Consider the following 15697-nt stretch of genomic DNA (forward strand, 5'->3'; position numbering starts at 1 on the left):
TATATATATATATATATATATATATATATTGTATACATTTGATTATATATAATCAAATGTCAATATGTTTCTGTAGTGTATTTCTACATTTGTATGTTGCCTATTGCAATTGTATATTAGAGAATACTGAATATATCTGAGCACTCAAATGTATTCAGTATTTTCTTATTTTTTGTATTTATTATTGTTCAAAGTCTGAGGGAAGAGGCTGGTTTACAACTAGACAAAGCAGGCAACTGGCTAAATATCCTGGTCTTTCAACGGCTCCAAAGACCCAAGTTGATAACAAATATTAAGATGATCGATAGATAGATAGATAGATGAATAAGTCAATAAATAAATACATAACACACAACAACGAAGCATTTGCATGTGTCGTAATCATAGGCCCTGCACTCGATTGCTTTCGCCTAGAGTCTGAAGTGAATCAATAGCAGAGCTGAAGCTCGCGCTGATGCAACACTGACAGGTTCTCCCCACCGGCTTTACTCACCACCGACCCACTGCAACAAGACAGGATTTCAGGTGAGTACAGGCGTTAAGTTAGACTGATATTGCTATTGGATTAACTGAAAACATGTATGTTATAAATAAATTGTAATTATAACCCGAAACATCACCGGAGCTAAGTGACGTTAACTGCACATGGTTGTGTTGCCAGCTAGCCAGATTAGCCAGATAGCTAACCTTTTCATTCTTTATGAGCTGGCCAGCTAAGGATGAGCTGGCCAGGAGAGCAGATGACAGATTCAAGTAAAAAGTATTTAAATATAGAATAAACTACAGATGTAATACATAACAAACATAGCTAACATTAGCCAGTAGCTCCCTGTTTCGTGATGATTCCCAGTTGCTAACTTACTTTAATATAAAAATCCCTATACCTCAAAGCTTTGTGATAAATTCGTTTTGATAGGAAATCACTTAACCAGTTCTTTCCATTAAATGGCTAAATGTAGGTTGGATTCCCACAGATATTTGGGTTACCTTATATTTGTGTTTGTGTGGCTGAGAGCAACAATCAACTAACATTGATTTAATAGAGTTTGAACTGCATTGAATATTATATTTGAGCTATACTGTAAACCTTCTTGCCTGGCTCGATCTTTTTAAACAGTTGCATTGTATATATTCTTTAATTAAATAGTGCTTTTGCTTCTCTATTTTGTGTTTTTAGTCTATGCTCGATTACACCAAAAACAAATTCCTTTCATGTTAAAATGTACAATAATCCTGACTCTGATTGATTTATACTTTATCTCTCATCTCCCGTCTCATCAGGATCTGCGCCATGGCAGGTCAGCTCAGTCAGGATGAGAAGCTCCAGCTCATTACCAGGAACCTCCAGGTGGGACAAGCAAACAAACATGAAGTCACAATAACTGAAGTCCCTTTGTAGCTCGCTGTCTTTAAACCCTTACCCTTGTGTATTACAGGAGGTCCTGGGAGAGGAGAAGCTGAAGCATGTCCTGCAGGAGAGAGAGGTGAAGGTGTACTGGGGAACAGCGACCACTGGGAAACCCCACATAGCTTACTTTGTCCCCATGTCCAAGATAGCAGACTTCCTCAAGGCGGGATGTGAGGTGAGTGGATCTCTTGGGAATTGGAAAACATTAATGACATATTATTTGAGTATTGAAAGAACAATGTCGGAAGAATCAGAAACGGGTTTATTACCAGGTAGGTTGACACGTACGAGGAATTTGACTTGGTGTCGTGGTGCGTACATAAAAGCAAAACTAAAATAAAAAAAACACAGATAGAGTACTATTATAAAAAACTATAATAACATTAAAAATAATCAAAAATATAGTAAAATGAAATATGGCAGTATTTACAATGTGATAGAATGGAATAAAATATGTGCAATAATAATAAAAAAGCAAAACAGATATTGTGTACTAATACAGAATAAAACAAACAATTAGCAAATTTACAAAGATTCAATGGAGCCACAAATCCTTTTATTTTAAGAAATACTTTGCACCAACATTGTCGTGTGTGTGTGTGTGTGTGTGTGTGTGTGTGTGTGTGTGTGTGTGTGTGTGTGTGTGTGTGTGTGTGTGTGTGTGTGTGTGTGTGTGTGTGTGTGTGTGTGTGTGTGTGTGTGTGTGTGTGTGTGTGTGTGTGTGTGTGTGTGTGTGTGTGTGTGTGTGTGTGTGTGTGTGTGTGTGTGTGTCACATGTTTGTAAATGCTTGTGTGAGTAGGGATGCAACATTATCTGGGATTACAACCGTTTTTCATGTTGTTCGAAATATCGAAGACAGGTTTCTAAACCCTTACTCAATCATAAAAAAAAAAAAAATCTATGTTTAAAAAAACATTTTTACAAAAAAAGAAATTGTAGATAGATCTAATTAATGTGACCCACTGTACGTCCTGCTCAATCCAAGCTCTCATCACAAGTATCTTTGTGCCTTTGTTTCTTCTTCTCTTCCTCAGGTCACCATTCTGTTTGCAGACCTGCATGCCTTCCTGGACAACATGAAGGCCCCCTGGGAGCTGCTGGAGCTCAGGGTGAAGTACTACGAGCAGGTGATCAAGGCCATGCTGGAGAGTATCGGCGTGCCTCTGGATAAACTCAAGTTCGTCAAAGGAACCGACTTCCAGCTCAGCAGGTCAGTAGTTCTGACAGAACTGAAGACTGTTTTCATATACGACAGATAACTGATCATCAAATACCGTCAGAGAGGCAGATGTGACACAGAAGGACGTCTTTATAATATTCAGAAACGCATTGATGGAAGAAGGAGGATGAGCCCTAAGGGAAAGATGGTTCCTGTCTTATTATAGGACACACTGGATTCAACTCAACACTCCGTAGAATAGACAAGCACACCGGTATGAACCAGAAACTGTCAAGCGTAAATTAAAAATAAACAAAAAATATGCAACAGTTATGACTAAGAAAATACGAAATACTTGTCAGGATTAATTGATAAAAAACTGAGTCTAACGTTGGGCAATTTTCTAGGAAGGAAATAAAAAGAGCAACCAGACAAATTGAGAGAATTTAGTTTTTGTGTGTCTTTAACTTTGTGTCCATAGACTCACTTTGAAACCCAAGAAACGCTTCGAGAAACATTTTGAACTAATGTTTTAGCTCTGTGTGTCTTCCTGTTTGTCAGAGAGTACACTCTGGACGTGTACCGCCTGTCCTCCATGGTGACGGAGCACGATGCTAAGAAGGCCGGAGCGGAGGTCGTGAAGCAGGTGGATCATCCGCTGCTGAGCGGCCTGCTCTACCCTGGACTGCAGGTAATCACACTGTAGTAACCCAGATGTTGTGTGTACCTTTAAGTGGACACTAGACAGCACACTCATTTCTACAATAACTCAAAGGTTAAGTTTGTATTGTGTAACACAGGCACAATGCCATCATCGTGCTGCATGTGCTCTACATGCAAATAGTTAGTTTTTGTCGCATTTGGAATGATTTCTGTAGAATAAAGTGTTGTCACATGTGATTAGTTCAAAGACCGTTGTAAAAAGGGAAATCCAAAGAACATTTTGAATGTTTGTGGCTATGATGAATGGTGGTATTTTGGAAAAATAAAATGTCAGTTCAGCTAGTGTATATGCTCCTGCGTGCACTTACAGATCTTGATTAAACTTGTTTTGTAATTTGTCATTCAAAGTTATATTTGCGGTTGTGAACTAAATATGTTTATCTGCCTTCAGGCTCTGGATGAGGAGTACCTAAAGTGCGACGCCCAGTTTGGAGGCGTTGACCAGAGGAAGATTTTCACTCTGGCAGAGAAGGTACCGTCTCCCTCAGTCTTTGCCTCCTTTATTTCAAACTCCTCACCCTCTTTCCTCCCTACATAACTCACCCCTTTTCTTTCATTTTTAACACATTCCTCTTAGCTCTTGTGTAACTTGATTAGTTTAGGAAAAGCTGGGAGTGTGTTAATGTTCTTTTACTTAAAACCTATTTACTTATCTCATTTTCAAGTTACAGGTGTTACAGACAGTTTTTCATAATGGGATCTGTATAAAACTTAAAGAGTAACTGTCTCTCTCTCTCTCTCTCTCTCTCTCTCTCTCTCTCTCTCTCTCTCTCTCTCTCTCTCTCTCTCTCTCTCTTCAGTACCTACCCTCTCTGGGCTACGCTAAGCGCTCCCACCTGATGAACCGGATGGTACCTGGCCTTACGGGCGCCAAGATGAGCTCCTCAGAGGAAGTATGTCACTGTCAAAAAGAGTTCATCTATGAATAATTTCTCCTAATGTTTTGTGGTCGGTCTTAACATGATGTGTTTGGCTGCAGGAGTCAAAGATCGATCTGCTGGACTCGGCTGGAGACGTGAAGAAGAAGCTGAAGAGAGCTTTCTGTGAGCCGGGAAACATCGAGAACAACGGAGTCCTCTCCTTCGTCCAATATGTCGTCTTCCCTCTGCGCGGAGGTGAGAAAAAACTCTGCTCCTCGGCTTCAGACTCTGATCGTATCAAATATATCAGAATACTTGATTTATTCCTTGGGTAAATTAGGTTTTCTGACTAAATAAAATTGAATAAAATAAAGTAAAAATGGGCAATAAAAGTCTGTGCAACCACTGGGACACCGTGTCTGAGGAACAAGACAGGACCTCCTCCACAGCACAAATATATACAGTAAGAATATATTAGGAATATTCAAATTTAAATTTAAATTGAAAGAAAATCCCATGTCTGGAGGAAGCACTTCAAACGTTTTGGCTTATTTGCAGCTGATGTATCTCTGTTTTGAAGGTGTATCCTCATGTTTGGATAAAAGCGTCAGTCTGATCAAATGTGATTTGTAAATGTGTTTCAGAGTTCTCCATCAAAAGAGACCCCAAGTGGGGCGGAGACAAAACCTACACTGTGTTTGAAGAGCTGGAAAAGGACTTTGCAGCGGAGGTAGAGTTCACACACGCTGCTTCATTTACAGAATAAAAGCCCCTCTTAAAGTTATCCCTGATTGTTTTCTCACTGGTTTAATCTAATGATTGGCTATCTTTAATGTATTAGTCGGTGCATCCAGGAGACCTGAAGGCCTCCGTGGAGGTGTCACTGAACCAGCTGCTGGACCCAATCAGAAAGAAGTTTGAGTCCCCGGAGCTGCGTAAACTCTCCAACACCGCCTACCCCTCAAAGACGAGTCAGTATTTTACCCATCATCCTCTCTGTTTTCCCTCTCTTAATGCGGGAAATTGCAGTGTGGCTGGTTCTGTATGTATGCATATAAGGAGGTCAACTAGCTAACCATTGTGTGTGTGTGTGTGTGTGTCCGATCGATCAGAAGCAGCAGGGAAAGGTGCCAAGGCAGGAGCAGGAGGAGGAGGAGGAGGAGGAGGGGGAGATGATGATGATCTGTCCCCCTCCAGAGTGGACATCAGGGTGGGCAGGATCATCAGTGTGGAGAAGGTAAGACGTTCAAATCCTCACTTGATGCCTGAATAACTATTTTTATTGTTTTTTCCATATGAACAAGCCTCTCTCTCTTTGTTCACATGTTTTTTTTTCTGGATCCCAGCACCCGGATGCTGATTCGCTGTACCTGGAGAAGATCGATGTGGGGGAGGCGGAGCCGAGGACGGTGGTGAGCGGCTTGGTGGCGTTTGTCTCTCAGGAGGAGCTGCAGGACAGGCTGGTGCTGGTGCTCTGCAACCTGAAGCCCCAGAAGATGAGAGGCATCGAGTCTCAGGCCATGCTGCTGTGTGCCTCCATGTGAGTGTGCTCTCTGTTTCACACACACATTCCTTCATGGAGGGGGGGGGGGAAATCAAAACACAATATCTTGATATTGTCATCTACAATTCTGAATCAATTAAAAACTTAAAGGTCACCTATTGTGCAAAATCCACTTTTTCATGTCTTTCATACATCAACATGTGTCCCCTCTGTAAAGAGACTCTGAAAGATTCAGGAAAAAAGTTCTCTCTCTTTTTGTCCTGATCCATTTCTATAAAAACCTGTCTGAAAATGAGCTGATCAGATTTTGGCCACTTTATGATGTCATAACGATTTTTTGGCTTGTGTAACCATTAGCCAATCACAGACAAGGTAACCCCCCCCCCCCACACACACACACCTTAGCTCACCTTGAGTCTCCCTCCTAGGCACCATGGGTGTTCTTTGTAAGAAATCTCTCTCAGAGGGGCGTGGGGAGGGGCTCCTTATTTTCATCTAAAGTAACAGACAGAGAATCAGCACTTTTGAAACAGAGGTGATTATGGGTAATGCTGCAATGATCTGTTTGGGATTTGGAGCCAAACGCTTCAGAGACATGTTTTGTATATATCTGAGAGCTATGATATATTGATGAAAATCAGTATAATAGGGGATCTTTAAGAAATGTTATTTTGAAAAAACATTTAGATAAAATGCAGTAGATAGTCTCAGTACTTTGGGAATAAAACAATTGCCGCGTCAACATCAAGAACCAGTTTTTCTTCTCGAGGGCACTGAGAAATCTGAAAATACTAACATTTTGAAAGTGAAACTTTTTTAGTTTTTGCAGTGTTGCAAAAATAAATGTTACCTTTTGTTTAATTCTGTCTTTTTTCTATAATCAAAGTTGATAATCTAATCCCCCCTTACTCTTTCCTGCCACATCGCCTTCCTTAGCACTCAGTGGACTGCTGTGGATCCTGAATTTAGCACCCCTATGTTCTGAATGGAAAGTTGATTTTGTAGCAAGAGACACAGCCATCCCTCGTTTTGTTTGTATTTGTGTAAAATTCCTCTCTTGTATCTGATTTCTAGTGAAGGGGAGCCCAGGAGGGTGGAGCCTCTCGACCCTCCAGAGGGGTCGTCGCCTGGAGACCGGGTCTTCGTTGAGGGATACGAGACGGGAGAACCAGACGAGAGACTCAACCCAAAGAAGAAAGTGTGGGAGAAAGTACAGGTGGGTCTCACTCAGATTTTAAAAGCACAACTCGTTTTTCTTAACCCGGCTTAGATGCACGAGTGACTGGACCCACTCTCCCATAAGTGGGTCAAAAAGGACCCGTATTAGAATAATGTGTTTTTATGCCATTTTTGTCATTTTGGTTAAGAAAAAATCACTTGTAGAATATTTAGTATTATATTTTGGTTCACACTAGAAATATTTTTTATTTAATTTTTGAATTTTTTTTACATTTTGAAAAAAAAATGTAATTCCATAGAAAATGCATGCGGGTCATTTTTGACCCACTTATGGAAGCTTGGGGTAGTAATACAAAAACTACAATTTATTAAAATGTAAATTTAAAATTTGAATGGCATGATATCCAAAACATGTTTTTTGAGGAATAGCTGGAATATGAAATGATAAAAAAATGTAATTACAAAGTTACTCTAAGAAAACCACATCACCGGGTCAAAAAAACCCACTTATGCATCTAGGGGTTAAGAATCCAATTTGGACCAATGTGTTTTATGAGGTTTCTGTGATGTAATAACGGCTTATTGGGATAAAATGTGTCATTTGTTTATATATTATTTTGTCTGTCTTTCCAGGCTGATCTGAAGATATCAGACGAGTGTGTAGCTCAGTGGAAAGACAACCAGCTGATGACTAAACTGGGACAGATCACATGTAAAACACTCAAAGGAGGAAACATCAGCTAGAAACTTTACAGTCACCTCTGAAGCTTCTCCTGTCGGCTGCTTTACAAACAAGACTCAACAAATCACCACTTCAACATTGGTCAAACTTCATCTCTTTTGTCTTCTTGGACATCAAGGCCAAAAGTCTCTTTGTGCGAGCTTCGACAAACCCTGTTACCTTGCTTTGAGTTTATCAGAACATTTCATCTTTTAAATAGAAATGCACTTAATCATCCTGTGTTTCATTACTGTTTCTGTTTTTATCTGGTGTTGTATGGTGTTCCTAACACACTTAAATATACAAAAACAGTTTCTGCAAAAGAGATATACAGCTACTCAGATTATGAAGGGTACCTTTTATTAAAGAACTGTTTCCTGGAAGTAGCTGATAAGGATGTCAGGTGAAAAGGGACTTAATATTTTAATGCTTTTCTTGATTTAAATCGCCTTCATGGTTAATGTCAGGGCTGTGTTATAAAACAGAACGGTTGCATTGAGGATAGTGTACAGAAATCAATATCTGCTCATTAGCTGTCATAAATAAATGATGCATCATCTTTAACATTGAATAAACACTGGCTGAATTGTGTGAAATGAAATATACTTGTGATATATAAGAGACACGTACACACATTAAAGAAACAAAGCAGGGAGATGTATTTTTAATACACTTACATTTTATTTATAGAAGTAATAACTGTACATAATTCTTTATAATCATCAAGATTGGTGACCCTTTACGAAGAGTCAGTATAATTCACTCTGATGATTTTGCTGGGGGAAAGCATTCTGTGCAAATAGTGATAAGCTGGATTTTCCACTAAAAAAGGCTTGGGCCACAGTTTTAGATGCAGCACATTTAATAAAAACACTGACCTCACACTCAGCTACTCCAGTGTATCAATCATCCCGGGCTACATCACAGCTAGAGCCCTAAGAGCGGTTTGTCAGATGAAACTAAAATATTTCATATTTGGTAGGAAAAGGTGACCGACAGTGCTACAAGTGGAAAGAACCACACATAAATAAATAGGACGCTCGTGTTACCGTTGTCCTGACGTGTTTCTCAGAATGGATTGACCTTTACTAAACCCAGGAACAGATTGTGCAGATTGTGTAGAAGCCTCTAAAGACAGCTGCTGTAATCAGATGCTTTTTAAATGGTTTATAATCTGTAGCTTTACAAAAGTGTCTCTGTTGACAATCATCTTACTTTTTTTTATTGTGCAGCATTTATCTTTCTCTATTACATTTCCAGATATAGCTATCCGAAGTTAAAAAAAGCAGGAGTAAAACTGAATTTAAAGGTAGGTAAGAATGGAGAAACCAGCTCGAGTGCGCTAGAATTTGAAACTACGCAGCCGAAAAAAATCTGCCCCTTCCTTCAGACTTCCTTACAGAGCCCCTCCTCCAACCCACACGAACGCGCACATGACCAATATGAGGGCACGAGATACATTTGTGCAGAGATGGAAGGCTGACAGGAAGGTAGGCTAAAAAACTGGTCGTGCTTTTTACAGCGCCACGGCTTCCACAGATGAAATGTGTTTATGTATTTATCGTCAAAGCATTTCATGTATTCATTGCTATCGGGATTTTAAGAGCATTCCGTGGAATATAACAAGTGTTTCTGAAGTGAATTACCTAACCCACCTTTAACGATGAGTTTTCTCTGATCTTGGTGATATAAATGTCCATTTATTCTAAAGCAGATGCCATCGTCAGCATCTTCTGACCACTGCCTAATTATGTATTATATTACAACAAGCAAAAAAAGACTTAATAGACAGTAAACCTCTGTACAGAAAAAGCTCTATCATGGATAAATCCTTTTCTCTGAGCTCCATTACCTAACCCTACCTCTGGGAGGCGATCTCACACAAGCTCGATATTTACAGTTAGGCCAATGTACACCATTTCATCCTGAGGGGGACAATAAGAGATCAACTATAGCTTAGAAAAATACTCCAGAATAAAGCTATCATTAGAAATTTGGGAGCGACATGTTCTTTTTTGCATAAATATGTAGGAAGGCCGTTACAGGCTAAGGCTTTATGGAGACACACTCTAGTTGAGTTGAAGTCTTTCAGTGATGTCAGTCCTTGCTGTGAGTCGCTTGAAGTCTTCAAAACAGTGTTTCAATTGTGTCCGCTGTCACTCTCGTAGCTGAAGAGAGAAGAAAAGGTGAGGTAAGACATGATGGCATCGACATAATACAGTGAACACACATAATGCGTATTCTGTCCGTATGCAATATAGTCACAGAGACAGGATCAGAAGCTTCAGGGTAAGGCTGATTGAAGCACATGTTGACAGACTTAACTGGGAAAAAAGCTGAAGGAAAAGCCAGCAGTGTTTCTATTGTGTTTGTGTTCAAATGGGGCTTGCGTCTGCAGTTTCTCTTGTTGGTATGCATGGCAAAAACAACAGAACGCTTTCAGGCAATAAAGAACTGCTTAGCCGTTCAGGATCATGGTAATGTAGAATTAGCATTTTGTGTTTTCATGACGAGAGGTAGCTATTGATTGATGCTCGTACTGAATTAGCAGTTTTGAGTTAACACACTCAGCAGCAGATCGCTCAAACACACGGATGAAGGCTGTATGTCATGACTTAGCAAATGACAGAAAATCATAGAAACAAATAGGGATGGGGTAAGAAGGATTTTGTCACGGATCAGGACACAAACACAGAAAATAAGTTGATTGTGGTGAATGCCCATTATTGCGACACTCGTAAATATCCTCACGAGTGACTTGAGAAAGCTGTCAAGCCTGCTATAATGGTTAATAAATAGAAAATAGAGATTTTTAATAAATAAAGGAAAGAACAAACACAAAGCAATCCCATATATTTTATATTTTTTATAATTATATTTTTAAATGTATTGATTGCTTAATTATTTAGAGAGACCTGAATATATATGTATTTTCTTCTGTTTAAAAATATGTGTCCTTTCTTAACAAAATGTAAGGTAAAGTGACACCAGTTTCTTTAATTGTTATTTTTTAAGGGTTTTTAGCATATTTTGATGATTACGGGGATAATATTGCAAGTATTTGAGTATGACATTTTCCTCATCTCATGCCTAGTAACAGATAATTTCTTTGCTCTTACTTGTCATCTCAGGATGCGTTACTCCACTCGTATGTTGCACTGCTCCTATCGCTCCGTTCCCTTCAACACCGAAGTCCGTCTTCGATGAACCAGCAGGTGCACTGGGTGGAGGGCTGATGCTCCCAGAGGCTGGTTTCTTTGCCACCGGTGGAGGAGCTCTGTCCAACTTCACCCCGCCATTGGAATAAACGGTGGCCTTTGATTGGTCAGACACCTGCATGAGTTCGGCCGCCAAACTCTGCTTCAGACTCACCTGAGCTTCAGGGGAGGAAGCAGCTGGAGTCTCTATCACAACTTTCTTTGTGCTCCTGGAGAAGATAAAACTGGCGGTGGAGGCTGGAGTCTTGAGCATTTCAGATCCCTCGGCTGATTTCAACGACAGAGCGCCATGTTCCCCGAGAGAGCTGTAGGTGGATCTAACGCCCAGTCGGGATGGGAGACCACCTCTTGAAGACATGGCGGCCGTTTTCATACGTATGGCTTCCTGTAAGCGCATGGAAGGGGCGACCGAGGATGTCTTTACTGACTGAGGGGGGGATTTTAGTGACAAAGACTTGCGGATGGGCTTCTGTGGAATGTTCTGAGCTCCTGTGACTGAGACTGGGCAATTGTCCTGAACTGAAGCTCCCTGATTTGTTGTTTTGTCCTCCCCCTCCGCTTTCACCACATCTTCAGTCATGTTGACCGATCTGAGACGAACCATCTGAAGCAGGGAAGGGGTCACCAGAGGTATGTTAGCGTCCTCTTTAGGAATGAGTGCACTTTTGTGGCGGGAAAGGAGCTCCTTGCTTCTGGCGTCTCGGTTTGGTACGCCTGGTTGCCGTCTGAAGTTAACCCCTTGGGTCAAACTCTCTGCTGGTAGAGGCGGTGACACTGGGACAATAACTGGAAGTTTGGCGCTGACGGGAGCCTCGTTGGGAGACTGATCTTCAAGTTTGGGAGAGTCTTGCTTCAGGGAACTGCTTGGAGGAACCAAAGTAGACTCCAACATTGGGTGATCTGCTTTTGTAATGGATGCCAAAAGAGTTTCCACGACTGGTGGAGATTGGACACAGTCTGAAACAGATACTAAACTCTGCACTGGTCTGCAAATAGTATCTTCTGCAATGTTGGATTCTGAATCTTGCACAACAAACTCTGGTTCGATGTCCGTTACTGTTTGTGGTACCGCAGGGGGCACGTCTGCAATTTGTCCATGTGCAGATGTGTTGGCTTCACTCGAATCATCAATAGTCTCTTTATCCTCCACCGTCTGTGTTTTTGTTTCACCCAGATCTGTGACGCAACTGTCCATCACATTTGTTAGACTTTCTGTCACCAAGGGCGGAGGAGGTGGTGGAAAGTCAACGTCATCTCCTCCATCAAACACAGAGTCTCCGTCCATTGGAGGTGGAGGGGGCGGCCAGCAAGACTCCACAACGTGGCTCTCCTCCTGCACCCTCTGTAAGTCGTCTGGTGGCGAAGACACGGATGAAGGAGGCGTCTTTCTTGACAGGGGAGGTGTGGGGTGGTATGCCGGGGGGGGAGAAGGAGGTGGCGAGACCTTAGTGATTTTGGGGACTTCTACTGATGCAACCTCACTTTTGGCCATTTCGTTGTCACTCTTATCAACGACAATTATAACCCCGTGCTGAGACGTGGTCGTATGGTTCTCAACAGGGAAATGAACCGCTGAAGACGCACTAACACTCTCTTTCTTCACCAATTCCTCTTTGTGCAGTACTGTCACTGGTTTCTTCATGACAGGAGGCGGCTCTTTCTTCGGGCTCTTAGGGTCCTTCACCACAAGCTTACTACTCTGCTCTTGTTTTTGAACATCTGAACTTACTAGTATCTCCTCTTGTTTGTTATTTGGACATTCCCTATTCTCCATCTCCTTGTTAAGACCTTCAGAACTTGTTTCTAACAAAATCTCAGGTTTTACTTGGCTTTCTAAAACAGATTGGCAAATAGTTGATTGTTTTTCAACTGAATCTGGTATCTCCTTGATGTCTTCAGTCTGGGTTCCTGCTTGTTTAACTGTGCTGTCTTGTTTCTGCGCTGGGTTCTGGATTACTTTGCTGACATTAGGGTTTGGCCCACACAGTAACTGAAAGGTGCGGTTGTTGTGAACCCATGTCTCTGGAGGAGGAGGACATGGCGCTTTGACTTTGGGAGGTGGAGGGATTTTCAACAGTTCTCTGACTTCAGCTGCAAAAGTTGAAGAAATGTTATTCGGAGTGAGTTCATGTGCTGCAACAGTGGGTTGAGATCCCTGTGAAGGCAGGCTGGAGCTACATGTGGAAGCATCTGGATTGACAGGCTCAGATGTACCAGAAGATAGAGAGGTAAGCGAGGAGCAAGGAGAAGCTGCTGAGGATGAGGCCCGAGACACCGATCTCTCCGGTTTGACAGGTTTCTTCTTCTGTTTGTCAGGGGGGGTTGGGGAGATCCCTTTTGGGGTGAGTGTTGGAGTGCCACTCTGACTGGAGTAGCCGCTGGAAGGGGACATGGTGCGTTCAAATTTCCCCCCGTCTGAGGGAGTTTTCTGTGGGGAGTAGCTGCTGTGTCCAGTGGAAGAGGCCTGTGTTGGGTTCAAAGGACTGGAGGAAGCATCTAGACAGCTTGACCCAGTGGAGTTCTGTAGCTTGACTGATTTGTTCTCATCTTGTGCTATACTGTTTTCTGTGGCATTTGCACCATCAGAGTCATTGATCTCCACCAGAACGTTGGAGTTACTCTTGATCTTATTACTATGCAGAGAGTTTGTTCTCCGTGGAGGCGGCGGGGGTTGCTTGGTCTTCATAACCGACAGACTGCGAGTGCAATTCTGTTTAGTCTTTGCATCGACCCCAGCAGCCACTGACCCTGAAACATCAGACTCAGATTCTTGACCTGTAACATTTTCTCTTTTACTGCTGAAGCTGCTGATCATGCTAACTGAACTACGGAGACTGTCAATGTCTTGGTCCCCATTACACTGCTCTGCCTGGCTCTCCCGCCCATTCGGTCCCGCTCTGTGTGAGTTACTACTACGCGTGCTACCCTTAGAAGATCCTGGAGAAGAGTTTGAAATAATGACCTTTGAAGACTGTGTCTCGCTCCAGTTCAACCCTGAAGCAGATGTTAGCATCAGTGTGGATTCGCTTTGGGAATTGTCACTCTGAGAACCATCTCCATCGGATCTTCTGGACAAAAAAGGGCTGACTGATAAGTCCCCTGATGCCAGACTGCTCTTGCTTACAGTGCGGACACTACTGCCATGGTTTACACTGCCGCCACGCATCCGGCTACTGCTGCGGTCGATCTCTATGACGTGAATCGAGCTGGGTAAGACTGCATTAGGGATGATTGTAGACATGTAGGTGGCCTGGGGAGACATGGACATCACTGGGCCCTAGAAACACAACACAGAAATATGAATTTGTCTTAAATGGTCAACTCAAGATTTGGTAAAATACAGAAGATTGAATTCAAAGCAGTATCCTGAGCTAACTGAATTACATTTTACCTGGCGTTCCTGGAGGAAGCTTAACATCGTTGAAGGACAGAAGGAGGAGGAAGTGGTCATGCCAGGTACTGCAAGGGACTTGGGTCTCATGGATGAGTTGGGGCAGAGATAGGAGCCAAGGCCCTGGTGGTTGAAAGGCTGCTCGTCTTGGTACATTGCCTGGAGTTGCTTCCTCAGCAGCTGTTCATCTCTGGATGCCTGTTTAGGAGTGAAGTGAGGACCATTCTTATGTGAAAAAAATCACAAAAACCAGTAATGCATGTAAAAAGAAAGGATTCTGGAGAACTGTTTACCTCTAGCTCTGAAAGGTGCACTCTTGCTCCCTCCTTTTTTGCTTCTGGAGTCCCTCCATCAACTGTAGGAATGATAACTACGCCTGATTGGCTGTTACTGAGATCTCCGTCATGATTCGGGGTTGAAACGAGCTGCTGGAAGCTTCTGTGCAATGCTGGAAAAGAGGGTATAATACCATCAATAACAAGTTCACCACCAACAATATTTGAAGTCTATTAGTTTAGCAAAGATGAATGTGTGGACATACCGAGCTCTTTCTGGACCTGGTTGGGTATGCCCATGATGGTGGTCCTCCTGCCCCTCTTCCTGCTCTTATCTAGTCTTTTCACTGGATTCAGAGGCTTAAATGTTGACCCTAAAAGAGAGATCACGTTTTTTTAATACTATATTATTTTTGCACTGAAAAAGCTGGAACAGGTGAAGAAGTTGGGAAAATAATGGGAGGAATAATACATTAATAAATACATTTATTGATATAGCACTTCTCTTAGCAATGTTACAAATGGCTCTACACATGCAAACAAAACCAAACAAGGCATAGCAAATGTGTTCAAAGTCAAAGGACATGAGTATAGAGAAAGACAATATGAATGAAAGGGCTCAGATAAATTAATATAAAAAATTAATATAATATATAAAATAAAAATAAAATACAAAAAGCTTTCACAAGAAGAATAGTTTTAGGAGACTCAGTGTGTCTGTATTTAGTAGGCAGAATTTCATTGTGTTTAGTAACCAGCAGGTATCCATCTGCAACTTAGGGAAGAATATTACAAGACTGGCTTTTCCAGAGGATTTGAATTAAGTTTAAAATATGGACCAGAATACCAATCACACGGCATACTGTGCCCTAGCTGTGATATGCAGTGGGAGCCGCAGTGCTGTCTTCAGATGCTTAGAACTGTTGAGTTACTGAAAATGTGCTGTGTGTGTGTGAAGTTGTTTTCCCTTTGAATTCACATCATATCTGCACAGGCACCAAGCAGCTGGGAATAAGACACACATGCTAAATAAGTACACGCTTATGACGCGCTAAAAAGCAGGAACAAAAGCTCCAACATTCACAGGCAAAAGCACTGTGATTAGCTCTTATTTCACTGTGATGAACCAGATATGGATGCTTCCTTTCAGTGTCTTTCTCTCTCACACACACACACACACACACACACACACACACACACACACAGACCCGCTCGGTGACTATGGGTGCCGTTGGAGACGACACAGGTGGTCCGACAC

The 15697-nt window shown here is 41.9% G+C and overlaps 2 protein-coding genes across 2 annotated transcripts in view; one reads left to right on the forward strand and one right to left on the reverse strand.

The window, feature by feature from the left end:
* Positions 1–419: 419 nt before the first annotated feature.
* yars1 (tyrosyl-tRNA synthetase 1) lies at positions 420–8146 on the forward strand. Its single transcript, XM_010779586.1, has 14 exons — positions 420–525; positions 1282–1348; positions 1437–1583; positions 2444–2619; positions 3130–3259; positions 3683–3763; positions 4092–4184; positions 4271–4406; positions 4796–4881; positions 4993–5122; positions 5264–5388; positions 5498–5691; positions 6730–6871; positions 7468–8146. The coding sequence occupies exons 2-14, from the start codon at positions 1292–1294 to the stop codon at positions 7576–7578; spliced, it is 1608 nt and encodes a 535-aa protein (XP_010777888.1). The 5' UTR covers positions 420–525; positions 1282–1291; the 3' UTR covers positions 7579–8146.
* Positions 8147–8214: 68 nt separating this feature from the next.
* nhsl3 (NHS like 3) overlaps positions 8215–15697 on the reverse strand; it is a 42411-nt gene continuing 34928 nt past the window's right edge. The window contains exons 5-9 of the mRNA XM_010779616.1: positions 14706–14832; positions 14458–14612; positions 14165–14362; positions 10675–14050; positions 8215–9723 (exon numbers count right to left, since the gene is read on the reverse strand). Of these exons, the coding sequence (XP_010777918.1) occupies positions 9683–9723; positions 10675–14050; positions 14165–14362; positions 14458–14612; positions 14706–14832 (3897 nt within the window). The 3' untranslated portion in view covers positions 8215–9682. The remainder of the gene's footprint in view (positions 9724–10674; positions 14051–14164; positions 14363–14457; positions 14613–14705; positions 14833–15697) is intronic.

This window comes from Notothenia coriiceps, unplaced genomic scaffold, assembly GCF_000735185.1.
Source record: "Notothenia coriiceps isolate Sejong01 unplaced genomic scaffold, NC01 NC01_scaffold00020475, whole genome shotgun sequence".
NCBI classification, from domain to species: Eukaryota; Metazoa; Chordata; class Actinopteri; order Perciformes; family Nototheniidae; genus Notothenia; species Notothenia coriiceps.